The sequence below is a fragment of the Ranitomeya variabilis genome, chromosome 3 (assembly GCF_051348905.1).
Source record: "Ranitomeya variabilis isolate aRanVar5 chromosome 3, aRanVar5.hap1, whole genome shotgun sequence".
NCBI classification, from domain to species: domain Eukaryota; kingdom Metazoa; phylum Chordata; class Amphibia; order Anura; family Dendrobatidae; genus Ranitomeya; species Ranitomeya variabilis.
Window position 1 is genome coordinate 653,424,907 of NC_135234.1, and position 17,873 is coordinate 653,442,779.

Sequence of the window (17,873 nt, forward strand, 5' to 3'; positions counted from 1 at the left end):
TATTAATCCAATTGTTTGAAAGGGTTAAAAAACAAACACACACATGATTAAAAAGTATTTTAATGAAATAAACACACCGGTTGTTTTAATATTTTATTGCTCTCTCAATCCATTTGAAGACCCTCGCTTGGCAAAATAATAAACCCACAATATACATACCCTCTGAAGAACTGTCAGGTCCCACGAGGTAATCCATCTGAAGGGGTTAAAATATTTTACAGGCAGGAGCCCTGCTAATGCAGCTGTGCTCGTGCCTGTAAGCCCCGGCGAATGAAGGAAATGTAGGTCAATGACCTATAGGCTCCTGCCTGTAAAATATTTTAACCCCTTCAGATGGATTACCTCGTGGGACCTGACAGATTACTGAGCCGTTGTGTGTAATGGGCGCTGTCACTGCAGCCTGACATTCCCTGTTAGTTCTGTAAGTGATGACATTCATGTAACGCTGCTAATTTAAGAACTAGGGAGCGGGATCCTTGAGATCGCTGGGATTAATCAGTTCTGAACACACAAGCCTGGAGAAAGTCTACATATAACAGACTGGTTTTGTTGGAGTAGTCGTGCTGGGATTTGACATTGTGATATGTGATTTTCCTTTGAATTTGGAGTAACCATACCTGGTTACCTTACATCATTATCGAGGTATTATAAATCATAAACAGATACATGAGAAATGCAGCGCTGCCACGTATTGAATGCAATACTTCAACCACAGTTTCTTATAAAATATGTTTTTGGGACACGGCACTGCCATTTTGATATGGTAGTGGTGGTTTTGATATGGTAGTGGTGGTGCTATACTTGGATCTACCAGACTGGAAGCACCCCACTGTTGTTAGACAATAAGACACCCAAAAAAGGGTTACAACCTCAGGTCCACAAATGGCCCATTATACAGCCATTTACCCAGAGTAGTGATAGACACCTCGATGTCAGTCTTCTGTCACAAGGGGAACCTTTCATGGCATACATGCAGTCCGATCTGTGGGCAGCATGGTATTCAGTAGGAGAAGCTGAGCAGAGTGATTTATAGGATTGTAGGAAAATAGTTAGTATAACTTGTATTTTTTGTATTACTAAAATACTTAGTGTTTTTATGGCTATGAATCCAGTGGGTGGTCCAGCTCTATGACTGACAACTTCCTCTGCACACAGATATACAGGAAAGATTGTCAGTCACTGAGTAGGACCACCCAATGGACTCCTAGACATTCAAACATCAGGGATTGCAATGAATTAATGCAAATTTTACATAATCGTTTCCTATCAAAATGATCAGCTCTGGTCTACAACATCCATGTAGCATTATTAGTGAACTTAATACTAAGGAGTCCTCAGTATTAGAGATGGGCGGACACCTGGATTTTGGTCACAAAAAGTTCGGGTACCAGAACAGTACCTGGACCCGAACTCGGACCCCATTCACTTGAATGGGGGGCCCGAACATCCAGTGTTTGCTGCACTGTAATGTGCAAGACGGCGTGGCAAACACCGCTTCTGATCGGCGGTGAAATCATCCCTGCCGGTCAGAGAGCCGCAGTTCCCACGCTGTCAAAAGACAGCGTGAGCGCTCAGCTGTGATCGGAAGTATAAAGTTTACCTCCAGTCACTGGTGTCAGCTGATGGGACAACCACTCCAACACTTGCTCCCACTAATAGCAGCGAGAGCAGGAGCAGCGGATGGGAGTATTCATCTGCCGCTCCTGCGCTGTAAATAAATAATTTAAGAAAAACCTGGTGTGGGTTCCCCTGTATTTTTGTTAGCCAGCCAGGCAAAACTCACAGCTGGGAGCTGCAACCCTCAGCTGTCAGCTTCAGCAAGGCTAGTTATCAAGAATAGAGGGGTCCCCACAACGTATTTTTTAATTATTTAAATAAATAATTAAAAAAAAAGGACATGGTGTCCCCTCCATTTTTGACAACCAACCTTGCTAAAGCAGACAGCTGGGGGCTGATATTCTCAGGCTGGTATGGGGCCATGGATATTGCCCCCCCCCCCTTCCCCCAGCCTAAAAACACCAGCCTGCCGCTGCCCAGAAAAGTCACACTTTTTAGATGCGCCAATTCTGGCGCTTTGCCCGGCTCTTCTCACTTGCCCTGTAGTGGTGGCAAGTGGGGTTCATCTTTGTGGGGTTGATGTCACCTTTGTATTGTTAGGTGCCATCAAGCCCACAGCTTAATAATGGAGAGGCGTCTATAAGACACCTATCCATTACTAATCCTATAGTTGTATTATAAATAAAGACACAGCCAGAATTAAGTTCTTCAATTGAAAAAATGACACAGACTCCTTTAATAATCTCAATTAAACCATACTTACGACCTCGCCTAATTCCACTGAAGCCCTTGATCTCCTGTAATAAAAGTAAAATAAAAAAACAACAATATACCATACCTGTCCATCGTTCCCACTCCGTAATTCATGTCTGGGGGCTAAATAGTTTTGAACCTGGACGATGCCAAGATGCGACTGTCAAGGCTGAGAACCACTGGTGAATGAGCAGCTGCGAGGACAGCCTCAGTGACTGGAGGTGACGTCATCGAGGTTACATACGGTCACTGAGGCGCCGTTCCCAGCCAGGCTGAACTGCGGTGACCTTGGTGAGATCCCTGCTAGCAGCATTATTTAAAATGTAATTATCATTTTACAGTGAATGCATCTGATGTCTTCATATCAGAATTATGGGCCGTAGACATATATCACTTATAATCATAATGTTTATTATGGTTTTCCATTGTGTCCGTAAAAAATATTGTCTGTCCTTGATTTTTTTGAGTAGCTGTCCAAAAAAAAAAAGACAAGTTGACAACCCTGGCAGGGGATGTCTGCATATCATGAATACAACGGTCTCCTGAAGAGGTTGTCCACCACTAGGACAATCCCTTCTCATTCCACATGTTTGGTGCCATTAAAATAAAAAGTTTATACTCACTTCTGGTGCCGGTGCCTTTCCCGCAGTGTTGGCATTCGCGTTCCCGGTACTCACGTGAGGTTGTTATGACACATGAACCCTCTGCCTAATGAGCCCGTTGTCACTGTCCTTGTCTTCAGACATATACGTAATTAACAGTGGGTGACATCTGCAACTGGCCACTCACTTTCTGTTAATTATTTATACATCTGAAGGCAGGGACGGTGATGTCAGTGCTGGTTGGGCTCAGGGATCGTGTAACATAACAACGTCATGAGAGCCCCGTGAACACCAGTGCCGACACTGCCGGAACGGCGCCGGAACCAGAGATGAGTATAGGCTTTTTTATTGTAATGAGACCACACATGAGAAGGGGGTTTTCCAAGTTGTGGACAACTCCTTAAGGTACCTTCACACGAAACGACTCTACAACGAGAACGACAACGATCTGATCGCTGCAGCGTCGCTGTTTACATCGCTGTAGAGATGTCAAACACAGCAGCTCCAGAACGACGCAGGAGCGATCCTGTGACGTAGCGGTGACGCACTTATCGTTCTCATAGGTCGTTAGCTCCATGTTTAACATTGCTGGCATCGTTGCTTTTGCTGTCAAACACGACGATACACGCCGATCTGACGACCAAATAAAGTTCTGGACTTCTAGCTCCGACCAGCGATATCACAGCAGGATCCAGATCGCTGCTGCGTGTCAAACACAACGATATCGCTATCCAGGACGCTGCAACGTCACGGATCGTTGTCGTTCTCGTTGTAAAGTCGTTTCGTGTGAAGGTACCTTTAGAGTGACCCTCCACACTGAACTGAAAAGTGACTCTAGATTTGTCATGTATAGTCTCCCTACCTAGCGCCATTAGTTTGCCTCTGGCTGCCTCCTCAACCCCGATAACTCATTCTTCAGCCAGCAATAGACAGTGCAATACAGCGGCTACAGGATGCAAACGCTGTGAAATTTTTAATGAAACACAATTGCAAAAATTATTTTTAGTCCTAATTACATGCATGTAAGTAAGAAAAAAAATTTGAACCAAAGCTGGACAACCCCCACGTAGAGCGATGGAATCAACATCTGTCACTAGTTTTTGCAGCTCACAAAAATGGCAGGATGTACAGAGCTGACAGATTCACTTTATAAAGTACACCACTTAAGTAGTCTTGTTAAAAACCGGATGCGGGCAATGCCCAGTGTCGCCTGCGCTGCGTCAGTAAGTGGTGCCAGTCATCCTTGTGGCACTGCCCAAACACCTTTCACTGTGGAAGTAAAGTTCCCCAGCTGCACATGGATGCCGGTCTGAGGACTTTGAGAATGGAGCTTTATGACGTTAGTTTTAGTTCTTTCCTAAAGTTCCTCTAATGGCAGTAGGCACAGCTGGTACATAACGCCTCAATTTTTAGGCAGCATGTGACCAGTACGGGAAGCACACCGCTCACTCACTGGGTCGGTCCCGTAGTAACCCTTGACAATACCGGACACAGCACTAAAAGTGTGCTCTGTATATCTCCCATCCCCCATGGGCTGCACCGAGTAGGGATCACTGGCCGGCTAAACAGGGTAATTAAAATGTAATCTCATGCTGGCAGTATATCTGCAGAGACTGATGTCTGACATATTGGCGACAGTTCAGTCTAGATAGGCTACTTGGTGATGTTTGCCATCTGCAGCCTGCTAAGGCAGGGGTGGGGAACCTCAACCCCACGGGCCACTTATGGCCTTGGATGATCTTTTATCCGTCCCTTGGGCAAATTCCCGGGGACTGCAGTGCTTGGGACAGCACTGTGAGCACGCACATGCATGGTTCACTACTGAATGCTGAGGCATGTGCAATGAAGGATTGTCCTGGCACCAGTACTACCATAGCGTCAGGATGTACTTTATGGGTGGAGTTAGTGCACAATTTGTACAGCCCCGAGGGATGGTATGAAAATCCAATTGGCCCTCGGCAGAAAAAAGTTCCCTACCCCTGCTGTAAGGGCTTGTTCACACTTAGGTTTTTTTTGCTTTTTCTTTTTTTTTTTATTTCTATAAATCTCATCCACTTGCTGCTTATTTTTTAATTGCAGATTTGAGTCATTAGTCCACATTCAGTATTTGGTCAGCATGTTATATCAGGATTTGTAAACCAAAACCAGGAGTGGGTGAAAATACAGAAGTGGTGACGTGTTTCTATTATACTTTTCCTCTGATTGTTCCACTCCTGGTTTTGGCTTACAAATACTGAGGTAAAGTACTGACCAAAATCTGAACGTGTGTGAACATGGCCTCAAAGCATTTTCGAGCATGTCAATGTTTTCCGTATTTTTGCAGCGTTTTTCACCTATTAAAGTGAATGAGGTAAATAATCCTAAGTAAAAATGCATCAAAAACGTCCACAAAACGCTCAGACTTTACGTCATTTTTCCTACTGACACTCTGGTTTTTGTAGCAGAAAAGCCTGCTGCACGTACTGAACGTGTGCACATAGCCTAAGGCTACTTTCACACTAGCGTTAACTGCATTACGTCGCAAATCCGTTTTTTGCCGAAAAAACGGATGCGTCAAAAAAAGTGAAAAACGTATGCAACGCATACAGCATTTCGACGGATCCGTCGCAAATCCGCTAAACGTTTCCGTCGAAAATACTGGATGCGTTGCATACGTTGCATACGTTTTTACCATCCGTTGCATCCGTTTTTACGACGGATCCGTTTTTAAAATGGGAGGCTCCCAAATTTGATTGGCTACTGGAAAATATGGAAAACTATATAATTACTGTTTTTACAGCCCATCTTTGAGGGTTTTAGTTTTGTGGCAGCGATGGAAGGTGTTCTTGTGAGGATTGCACTTAAATACGTGGCACTTAAATACGTGGCACTTATATACGTGGCACTTAAATACGTGGCACTTAAATACGTGGCACTTATATACGTGATACGTGGCACTGAAATACGTGGCACTTAAATACGTGATACGTGGCACTGAAATACGTGGCACTGAAATACGTGGCACTGAAATACATGGCACTGAAATACGTGGAACTTAAATACGTGGCACTTATATACGTGGCACTTATATACGTGGCACTTAAATACGTGCCACGTATATACGTGGCACTTATATACGTGGCACTTAAATACGTGCCACGTATTTCAGTGCCACGTATTTCAGTGCCACGTATTTCAGTGCCACGTATTTCAGTGCCACGTATCACGTATTTAAGTGCCACGTATATAAGTGCCACATATATAAGTGCCACGTATATAAGTGCCACGTATATAAGTGCCACGTATATACGTGGCCATATATGTGGGGTTGAAGGCCCAGGCCAGGTTTATATAGATTTGGGGGTGTCTGGCCATTTGGCAACAAAATCCAGCTTCTGAGCATGCTCAGTGTAAAAAAACGTATTGCAGCGCTGCATTGCGTCGTACGACGTGTCCCGACGCATCCGTCGCTCATAGGCTTCCATTGTAGCCAACGACGCATGCCGCAGGATGCGTCGCGACACGTTTTTTAGGCGGAGACAAAAAACGCTACAAGCAACGTTTTTTGCCGACGACGTATCGCCAAATTTCGACGCATCCGTCGTAAAACGTACACGACGTATGTCAATCCGTCGCAATACGTCGCCAATACAAGTCTATGGGGAAAAAACGCATCCAGCAAAAACTTTTGCTGGATGCGTTTTTTCGGAAAAAAGACGTTTTGAGACGTAATGCAGTTAACGCTAGTGTGAAAGTAGCCTAATGCTTTTTAGCAGGTTTTATTAATTACATTTTTGACGCTTTGTTGCAGGTACGTCTTAATGGAATTAGTAGAAACGGAAAAGATGTATGTGGAAGATTTGGGCCAAATAGTAGAGGTAAGATGAAGTGCTCTATATCTTGGTGTGTACAGTGTGTATGGATATTTTAGAAAAGTCAGCTTTAATTATTATGTAGCAATGACTGAATATATTTCTAACGCTTCATCTGGACCCTGCTGTGCCTTATCACTTCCAGCAAATATCAATGACATCTGTGCCATTACTTGTCTCGCTCTTTGATAACTGTGTTCCATTGTAATAGGACAAGGGCCGGTGGCCGAGATGTGTAACGAGTATTGATGAGCGAACGTGCTGGGATAAGGTGTTCTCTGAGCATGCTTGTGTGCTAACCGAGTGTCTTTGGCGTGCTCGAATAATATGTTAGAGTCCCCGCGGCTGCATGTCTCACTGCTGTTCGACAGCCGCAACACATGGAGGGGATTGTCCGTTTGTTAGGCAATCAGTGCATGTGCTACGGCTGTCGAACAGCCACGAGACATGCAGCCACCGAGACTCGAACATATTGTTCGAGCGCGGTTAGCACACGAGCATGCTCAGATAACACCTTATCCCAGCACGTTCGCTCATCACTAGTAATGAGCCATTGCTTATGTATGAATCCTTTGAGATACCATTAATTGAGATTTGTATATTCTGACAAAATCAAAATCCTTACTAATTATTTTCCTCATCTTTAAATGTGTTTCTACAAAGTGAATGTGTGGTCCCTTGGGCTGCATCCTGATAAATAAATGATGATGGGAAGTTCCTAGAGATTACTCTTTTGGCCCTCACTCAGACATTTATTTCAGATTCTCTGTACAAATACATTCTAATTACAAATGTCATTTTTGCTGAGCTCATCATATTTTTATACTATAACAATTATTACCCTGGTGCTTTATTATGTACAGTAGAGTCACTGACTATGTGGCAAAACATGGCTGTGCACCCACTGCTTGCTTTATGGGGGCGGTTGCTGTCTTTTTCTCAAAGTTCAAATGTTATAGAAAGTAATGTGTGTAATCCTCTAGGGGTGTTACAGGGTTAATTTCCACCTATGCAGAACCAGGCACCATTTACAGATGTAGCAAAGGTTGAACCACCAATGGCAGACACAGACAGAAAAGGATGTGTGAAGACACAAACGCTGTAAAAGCTTAGATAGCTAGCTGCCGGACTTTTATTTCCAATTCTCCTTTTTATGGTGTAATTGTTGGACAAGCAAACAACCTCCACTTTGGAAAGATGAACAAGAATTTTTTTGCACAGTGAACTGGTGTATTTGGACACATTGTTCAGCAGCTCAGCCCATTCATTTTACACAATTTTCGTCAACGATGGGTCGTTAACGTTACAAGCCAAAGTGTTGTCTGCCAGTGTGAATGCGCCTTAACCTTTCCTAGATCTGTAATTCCCCAATCTGTTTTAGGACAAACTCCAACTAATCTAATAATCATTGCAGTATTGGTGGATCAACACGAACAGGTGCTGCTGGTGCTTATTACCTAAGAAAGTAAATTATGTGACCTCCTATTGGCTTACTGATGGGTTAGCTTGGAATCATAGAGATGAAGGAGGTGTCATTTATACCATTCTATCACCAAGGCTGTGAAGTCGGTAAGCCAAACCTCCGTCTCCGACTCCTAAATTTCCCTGACCCAACTCCACAGCACTGGTCACTACTGAGCATGTACATAAAGTGCAGCACAGATTCATCTCAACTACGACTCCACAGCACTGGTCACTACTGAGCATGTACATAAAGTGCAGCACAGATTCATCTCAACTAAAAGCCGAGATAGTTTGATGAGGAACAGAAGACATTTATAGGGCATTTCAAAAGTTTCCCAAATTCTTACGAAAACTTTTACAGCACATCATGCATTGTACTACTGTACCCAATGTATTATATATTTTTGGAGTCGGACCATTTTTATACTGACTCCACCAAAATGGACACCAACTCCACAACTCCAGCTACAACTTCACACGACTGCCTATCATCCAGACTCTGGACACATTGGGCCTTTTTAATAAATGCATTGGTGCCCTTTAGACTGGTGTCCTTAGGACCTCTACCTCAGAATAAATAGGCTCATCTCTGCAGGTGATAGATTCCTTTTCTGGAATAACCAGTAGTTCTTCTCATTATCCACATACTCTGTTTGTGTAAAAGCAATGTACATTTGTGTGAAAAAATATTTGCCCCCTTTCTGATTTCCTATTCTTTTGCAGGTGTGTTACACTTAATTGTTTCAGATCACAAAACAAATTTAAATATGAGACAAAGATAACACAAGTATCACAAAATGCAGTTTTTAAATGAAGGTCTTTGTTATTAAGGGAAAAATAAATCCAAACCTACACGGCCCTGTGTGAAAAAGTGATTGCCCCCTAAACCTAATTACTGGTTGGGCCACCCTTAGCAGCAACCACTGCAATCAAGTGTTTTCAATAACTGGCAATGAGTCTTTAACAGCATTCTAGAGGATTTTTGGCCCACTCATCTTTGCAGAATTGTTGTAATTCAGCCACATTGGAAGGTTTCCGAGCATGAACCGACTTTTTAAGGTCATGCCACAACATCTCAATCAGATTAAGTTGAGGACTTTGACTAGGGCACTCGAAGGTCTTAATTTTGTTTTGTTTAAACCATTTAGAGGAGGACTTTCTGGTATATTTTGGATCATTGTCCAGTTGCGTAATCCAAATGTGATTCAGCGTGAGGTCACGAACAAATGACCAAACATTCTTCTTCAGGATTTTTTGGTAGACAGCAGAATTCATGGTTTTATTTACCACATCAAGTCTTCCAGGTCCTGAAGCAGCAAAACAGCCCAAGACCATCACCATATTTTACAGTTGGTATGATGTTCCTTTCCTGAAATGCTGTGTTACTTCTTCGCCAGATGTAATGGTACACACACCTTCCAAAAAGTTCAACTTTTGTCTCATCAGTCCACAGAGTATTCTCCCAAAAGTCTTGAGGATCATCAAGATGTTTTCTGGCAAAACTGAGATGAGCCTTCATATGCTTATTGCTCAGCAGTGATTTTGGTCTTGGAACTGCCATGCAAGCCATTTTTGCCCAGTCTCTTTCTTATGGTGGAGTCATGAACATTGACCTTAACTGAGACAAGTGAGGCCTGCAGTTCTTCATATGTTGTCGTGGGGTCTTTAGTGACTTCTTGGATGAGTCGTTACTGTGCTCTTGGTAAAATTTTGATCGGCCAGCCACTCCTGGGAAGTTTCACCACTGTTCCTTGATTTTGCGATTTGTGGATAATGGCTCTCACTGTAGTTTGCTGCAGTCCCAAGATTGAGAAATGGCTTTATAACCATTTCCAGACTGATAGATCTAAATTACTTTGTTTCTCATTTGTTTCAGAATTTCTTTGGATCGCTGCATGATGTCTAGCTTTTGAGAAACTTTTAGTCTACTTCACTTTGTCAGGCAGATCCTATTTAAGTGATCTCTTGATTTAGAACATGTGTGACAGTAATCAGGCCTGCATGTGGCTAGGGAATTTGAATTCAGCTTCCCAAAGGTGTGATAAACCACAGTTAGTTTATGTTTTAAGAAGGTAGGGGGCAATCCGTTTTTCGCACAGAGCCTTGTAGATTTGGATTTCTTTTTCCCTTAACCCCTTTACGACCTCTGCCATACTAGTACTGCGGAGGTCGCTTCCATCCCTTTGATGTGGTCTCCGGCGCGGAGCCCACATCTTTCTTAGGACATGTCAGCTGTTTTGAACAGCTGATATGTGCCCACAATAGCCGCGGGTGGAATCGCGATCCACCCGCAGCTATTAACTAGTTAAATGCCGCTGTCAAACTCTGACAGTGGAATTTAACGCGCGCTTCTGGCCATCGGGCCGGAAATCCTCCCATCAAAGTCTCTAATATGACATCGGTTTATTGTTTGTGCAAGTTTACTACAGCTCGAAAGGTTCATTGTGAGGATAGTTCATTATTACCGCGACACTAATAGAAAAGAAGAGAAATAAACAGACCCCAGCTGATATAACACAAGCAGGAAACAGGGCTTCTGGGGCCAATGGAAATCAGGAACATTGGGGGCCAGGGGGCTCCAGCTAAAGCCTTTTGGGATGTTTGTAGCCTCATGCTGGGACTTGGATATTTATACTCATTTGTTCCGGAACGGCACGACCCGCGGAGTCATAACGTGTGACATTGGATGAGAACTCTGCACTAGAGGAATCATAATCTGTACAATTCAGTGTTTTCGGTCGGCTCTTCATCACGTCAATAGTTTTTATCAGAATACAGCAAAGTCTCAGAAAGAATGATTGCTGATATAGCATGAATGACATGGCTATTCTTAGCTCTACAAATCCATTTGCAGTCCTATGTCTGGAAGGCGAAAACTATAGTTATATTTCAAAAAATGGCCCCAAAACACGTCAGTATTTTGCACATGAGATCGCCAAGCTTCCCTAGAGCCAGGTTGTGCAATTCCCAGGAGCTTCCTCTCATACGTATAGTTGTGGTTCCTTTAGATTCCGCTTATTATGGTACAATGTGATGTTAATGCCGAGTGTCACCTTTTTTTTTTTCTGCAGGGTTATATGGCGACCATGAATGCTCAAGGAGTTCCTGAGGACATGAAGGGAAAAGACAAAATTGTATTTGGGAATATTCACCAGATATACGACTGGCACAAAGAGTAGGTGTACTGACCATGATTAAAATTACCTGGCTACAAGACTTTCTTCGTGTTACCCAGGTCTTAAGGTGGCTTTTGTCTGCCCTGGAGTTCATGATCCTGAAGACAGCAACTCGACTATATATAGGCAAAAAAGAATAATCACCTAGGCCGGGTCACATCGAGGCTTCCGTCTGAATCCCTGAATAACGAGATTCATTTTCGGCACTATCCACCTTTCTCAGACATGAACAGAAAAAAAGCAATCAACCATATTTTTGTGCTTTGCAGAAAAAACAGACATTGCTGTAAATTAAGTCAAGACGGCATAAAGTGACTCCGTATGCTACATGAAAGTCAATGGCCCTGTTAGTGGATGCATGGGTGGCTAAAATGTGATGTGAACCCGGCCTTACCGCACAGTACGGGCTTTCCCTAGATAAAAGTGACTACAGACACTTAGATTACAGCTATCTCTACTGAAATGCCTGTTATCTTGTACATTTGGCTGCATATGTGTATGATTTTAATAAAGGAGGCAATATAAATGTCTCCAATGCACACAAAATTATACTTAAAGGGGTATTCCCATCTCCAAGATCTGATCCCAATATATAGTAGGTGTAATAATAATAATATTAGCAAATACATCCAATGTAGTATAGTTCTTCTGATAAGCTATGTCACTTACCTTATGTACAGGGCATTGCAGTAGTTTAGGTATCCATGGTTACGACCACTAATAGCTCACTAACCAGCTATTACTATATGATTGGTCATAACCATGGATACCTGTGCTACTGCAATGCCCTGTACATGGGGGTAAGCAGCATAGCTAATCAGAAGAACTATACTACACTTCTAATTGGAGGTATTTGCTAATATTATAATATTATGTATGTAGTAGATGTAATATTATTATTACATCTACTATATATTGTGATATTATCTTGGAGATAGGAATACCACTTTAAGTCGGCAGTCAAAAAGTTTTGATGGGTAAAACTACAGCCCGTCTAAAGTCTTGTTTCCTCACGCTGCAGTTATTGGCCCCAATTCATCCTTTGTGTATAGATACTTTTTTTGCCTTCTGGTATTTGTGGTGTTTTTTGTGCAAAATTCTTCAACACAGGTTGATGAATTTTGCCCCAAATCATAACTGCTCTTCTCTATATCTTTGACCATTTTTTTATGTTTTTTTGGTGCAAACAGATGCATGATCCTATAAAATGGTGTATGTTAGACTCATATGAACAAAAAAAAAACAGTCAAAACCAAGTTATGTTAATTAATCTTTAAAAAGTGCAAACATAAAAGTTACTTTATTAGATCCATTTTTACTCCAGATTAAAGATGCAAAGACTTGGATGAATCGGGGCCATTGTGTAGCTCGGGCAATACTTGGCTCTGCCCCCTTAACCTAAAGAGGACTTGTCTCAAGGTCAAAATTGACTACTGCCACTGGCAAACACAGACAGAAGAGGGCAAGAACAGTATATGGGCGTCTCTTTGTGCCTGTGACAGGACCTGCTTGCTGATTTGAAATTGAAAGTGAGCCCCCTTACCCTTTGGGCCCCTGTATATATTGCACCAATGGTTTTTGCCCTTATTTTTATTCCCCTAAGTAATCAGGCTGTTTTTTTCCTTTAAATTAAATCCATCATACGGTTCCAGAGAGGTGGGCCTTTATATTTAGTGATAAACTTTATGGTCTTTACCAAGTGGGTGTGGCTCGCAGGATTCTCTGGGGGCGTGTCTTATGCTGCTCTGCTTTATTACCCTGAAACCACGCCTCATGGTAAGGCTACTTTCACACTAGCGTTAACTGCATTACGTCGCAAATCCGTTTTTTGCCGAAAAAACGGATGCGTCAAAAAAAGTGAAAAACGTATGCAACGCATACAGCATTTCGACGGATCCGTCGCAAATCAGCTAAACGTTTCCGTCGAAAATACTGGATGCGTTGCATACGTTGCATCCGTTTTTACCATCCGTTGCATCCGTTTTTACGACGGATCCGTTTTTAAAATGGGAGGCTCCCAAATTTGATTGGCTACTGGAAAATATGGAAAACTATATAGTTACTGTTTTTACAGCCCATCTTTGAGGGTTTTAGTTTTGTGGCAGCGATGGAAGGTGTTCTTGGGAGGATTGCTAGTTTGGTTACCGACGTTATCTTTGAGACGAATCGCCTGGATATCATAGTGCGGGAGAAGGAGGCGGCAGCGGAAAGACGTAGGATGCTTCTGCAGCAACGGAGACGGAGACGACTGTGGATTCATCCGATTAATGAACTACGGATGATGATAAAGGGATCCAAACCCTAACCCTACCCCTAACCTCACACCTAACCGTTTAATGAACATTTTCTGAGTCATAGTGCCACGTATTTCAGTGCCATGTACTATAAATACTATAACTACGTGGTTATACGTGGCACTGAAAAATCGTGGCATTTTCGTGAAATACGTGGCACTTAAGTGCCAAGTATTTAAGTGCCACGTACTTAAGTGCCACGTATTTAAGTGCCACGTATTTAAGTGCCACGTACATAAGTGCCACGTACTTAAGTGCCACGTACTTAAGTGCCACGTACTTAAGTGCCACGTAGTTAAGTGCCACGTATTTAAGTGCCACATAGTTAAGTGCCACGTATTTAAGTGCCACGTACATAAGTGCCACGTATATACGTGGCCATATATGTGGGGTTGAAGGCCCAGGCCAGGTTTATATAGATTTGGGGGTGTCTGGCCAATTGGCAACAAAATCCAGCTTCTGAGCATGCTCACTGTAAAAAAACGTATTGCAGCGCTGCATTGCGTCGTACGACGTGTCCCGACGCATCCGTCGCTCATAGGCTTCCATTATAGCCAACGACGCACGCCGCAGGATGCGTCGCGACACGTTTTTTAGGCGGAGACAAAAAACGCTACAAGCAACGTTTTTTGCCGACGACGTATCGCCAAATTTCGACGCATCCGTCGTACGACGTACACGACGTATGCCAATCCGTCGCAATACGTCGCCAATACAAGTCTATGGGGAAAAAACGCATCCTGCAAACACTTTTGCAGGATGCGTTTTTTCTGAAAAAAGACGTTTTGAGACGGAATGCAGTTAACGCTAGTGTGAAAGTAGCCTAACACTAAATAAAAAGGGCCTAAATCTCTGGAACCATAAGGCAAAATTATAAATAAACAAACAAATTAAAAACACCAAACCAGAACGGGGAAAAGCTAAACCTGAACACTTCTGACCTGGAGACAGTCGTCTTTATATCTCCTACTTGTATTATCTGTAGATTTAGTTTTGTACTGACTCTTCATGTATTGTTACATTACAGCTATTTCCTAGGTGAACTTCAAAAGTGCCTTGAGGATCCAAACCTATTAGCACATCTCTTCATAAAACATGTGAGTTCTTCGACTACAGTTGTGTTTGCTACAAACCACTTGAAAATCGAGAGATTTTTAAAGATTTTAATAAGTAAATCTGATCAGCCCACAGGCGAACTGGATGAAGGAATCCAGGAAAGATTATTTCTCAGCAAAATTAGTTTGCTAGTTGTTTGGTGGTAAAGTGTTATATCAGAGCCTGGAATTTTCGGAAGTGGAAGTTGGGTTGGTATTGAGATCTACCACTCCTTCTCCCTTCAGTATGGAGTTATATCAGTTCTCATTAAAGGGAACCTGTCAGCTCTGCAGTCCTCCCTACACCGCCAACATGACGTTATATAAGCCTGTAACTGGATTATAAAAAGGTTCTTTATTAGTGATGAGCGAATATACTCGTTACTCGAGATTTCTCGAGCATGCTGGGGGTCATCCGAGTATTTTTTAGTGCTCGGAGATTTAGTTTTTCTTGCCGCAGCTGAATTATTTACATCTGTTAGCCAGGATAAGTACATGTTGGGGGTTGCCTGGTTGCTGTTGGCTAACAGATGTAAATCATTCAGCTGCGGCGCTAAAAACTAAAACTCCGAGCACTAAACAAACTCGGAGGACCCCCGAGCGTGCTCGAGAAATCTCGAGTAACGAGTATATTCGCTCATTACTATTTTTATCTCAGTGATCCTCAACTCCAGTCCTCAAGGCCCAGGAACAGCTTGGGTTGTCAGGATTTCCTTAGTATTGCACAGTTGAAGAATTTTAAAGAGCTGGAGAGTGTACACCTGGCTTTATGGCGTGTGAGGTAGAACGTTGCTCTCATGCACGAGAGTTGCTGAGCCCTGATGGTGACGTGTGCTGGATGTTAATCATGCTCTCCTGGGTGTGATTACAAGATCTGAGGCAGGACTAGTCTTGGGAAATCAACGCCCCCACCGGATGAGTCCTGGATAATTTCTATACCACAATCCAGATTTGTAACTTGATTTCAAAGATTTAGAAATAAGTGTATGGCACATTAAGGGCCTTCTTATAATCTAGGAAGTCTTATATAAAGTTATGGTAGCGGTCTACGAGGGGCTGGGGAGCTGACAGATTCCCTTTAAGCTCAGATGAAAATGCTGGGATCAGATATAGCCCACAGCTTGTGCAGACTGGGTCGGAAGCAGACAAGAAAGCCTTGGTGATGAGCTGGGGAAGTCTGACCTACTGAATGCAATATTGTTTGGCTGTATGTGTGAGAAAACCTCTTGATGGTAAATTTGTGCCCAGGATTTAGGGGCTTTTACGTTGCTTTCAGACACCCGTTTGTTGGCCCCTTTAGTGCTTGCGTCCAAACCCTCGAATGTGAAGATAAGCGCAATGTGAAACAGTCCTTATCTTGTTTTCTAATGTGGCTTGCTTTGCCATGTATACAGTCTTGAACCTACTTGAGCAGAAAGCTTTTCTTGTGCCAGTCGTCTAACCCTGAAGATAGAAATCTTATGAGCTAATTTACTTGGAATTATTACAGTTTATTAAAAATAAAACAAAGCAGGCGGCTTTTGGTTTTCGCACACTGGCATCTATTTTTCAGCCATGTATTAAAAGGTTATTACCAAGATAATAAGTTTTCCACTATGCTTGTGATACAGGATAACTTACTGATCTCTGTGGGTTTGACTGCTGGGACCTCCAGAGATCCCAAGAACTCAGGAACCGGACTTTACAGAGCCTTGTCCTAACTGGTGCTGAGATGCTCATACTCAACCTCTGTTATGACCTGGTGGTTAGGAGCACCCGAAGTGACCTGATGGTTAAAACAGAAAACCTGGGACAAGCTCTGAGGAAGTGGTAACTCTACTGACCGCAATCCCTAATCCTATCACACACACTAGAAATAGCCGTGGAGCGTACCTAACTCTCCCTAGACGCCTCTTCACAGCCTAAGAGCTAACTACCCCTAAAGATAGAAATAGTAGCCTACCTTGCCTCAGAGAAATTCCCCAAAGTAAAGGTAGCCCCCCTCTAATATTAACTGTGAGTTAAGAGGGAAGTGACAAACACAGGAATGAAACAGATTTTAGCAAAGGAGGCCGAATCTTCTCTAGAAAGACAGAGGATAGGAAAGGGAACTATGCGGTCAGTAAAAAAACTACAAAAACCACGCAGAGTGTGCAAAAAGACCTCCACACCGACTCACGGTGTGGAGGTGCAGCTCTGCACCCCCAGAGCTTCCAGCTAGCAAGGAAATAGCATAATAGCAGGCTGGACTGAAACATAGCATGTACTGAAAAATATATTCAAAAACCAATGAACAGCAAATGACTAGCAAGGACTTAGCTTCTGCTGGAGTAGTCAGGTCATCTGAGAATTCCAAGAGAGATCTGAACCAGTACTGAGACATTGACAGCTGGCATGAACTAACGACCTGGGCAGAGTTAAATAGGGAAGCGAGCAGAAGCAATAAATGAGGGCAGCTGAGAAAGCCAACCTCAAAGATCAGCAGTTCCACTCAAAGCCACCAGAGGGTGTCCAAGGACAGAACTCACCAAAGTACCATTCACGACCACAGGAGGGAGCCAGAGAACGGAATTCACAACAGTACCCCCCCCTTGAGGAGGGGTCACCGAACCCTCACCAGAGCCCCCAGGCCGATCAGGACGAGCCAAATGAAAGGCACGAACCAAATCGGCAGCATGGACATCAGAGGCAACAACCCAGGAATTATCCTCCTGACCATAGCCCTTCCATTTAACCAGGTACTGAAGCTTCTGTCTCGAAATACGAGAATCTAAAATCTTCTCCACCACATACTCCAACTCCCCCTCAACCAACACCGGAGCAGGAGGATCAACGGAAGGAACCATAGGCGCCACATATCTCCGCAACAACGACCTATGGAACACATTATGGATGACAAAAGAAGTTGGAAGGGCCAAACGAAACGACACAGGATTGATAATTTCAGAAATCTTATAAGGACCAATGAAACGAGGCTTGAACTTAGGAGAAGAAACCTTCATAGGAACATAACGAGAAGACAACCAAACCAAATCCCCAACACGAAGTCGGGGACCAACACAGCGACGGCGGTTAGCAAAACGTTGCGCCTTCTCCTGAGACA

At 43.2% G+C, this 17,873-nt stretch overlaps 1 protein-coding gene across 3 annotated transcripts in view; it reads left to right on the forward strand.

Moving 5' to 3' along the window:
• ARHGEF25 (Rho guanine nucleotide exchange factor 25) overlaps window positions 1-17,873 on the forward strand; it is a 434,366-nt gene that overhangs the window by 368,046 nt on the left and 48,447 nt on the right. For all 3 annotated transcript variants that reach the window (XM_077297766.1, XM_077297765.1, XM_077297768.1), the window contains 3 exons: window positions 6,703-6,769; window positions 11,299-11,402; window positions 14,725-14,794. In XM_077297766.1, coding sequence (XP_077153881.1) covers window positions 6,703-6,769; window positions 11,299-11,402; window positions 14,725-14,794 — 241 coding nt within the window. The remainder of the gene's footprint in view (window positions 1-6,702; window positions 6,770-11,298; window positions 11,403-14,724; window positions 14,795-17,873) is intronic.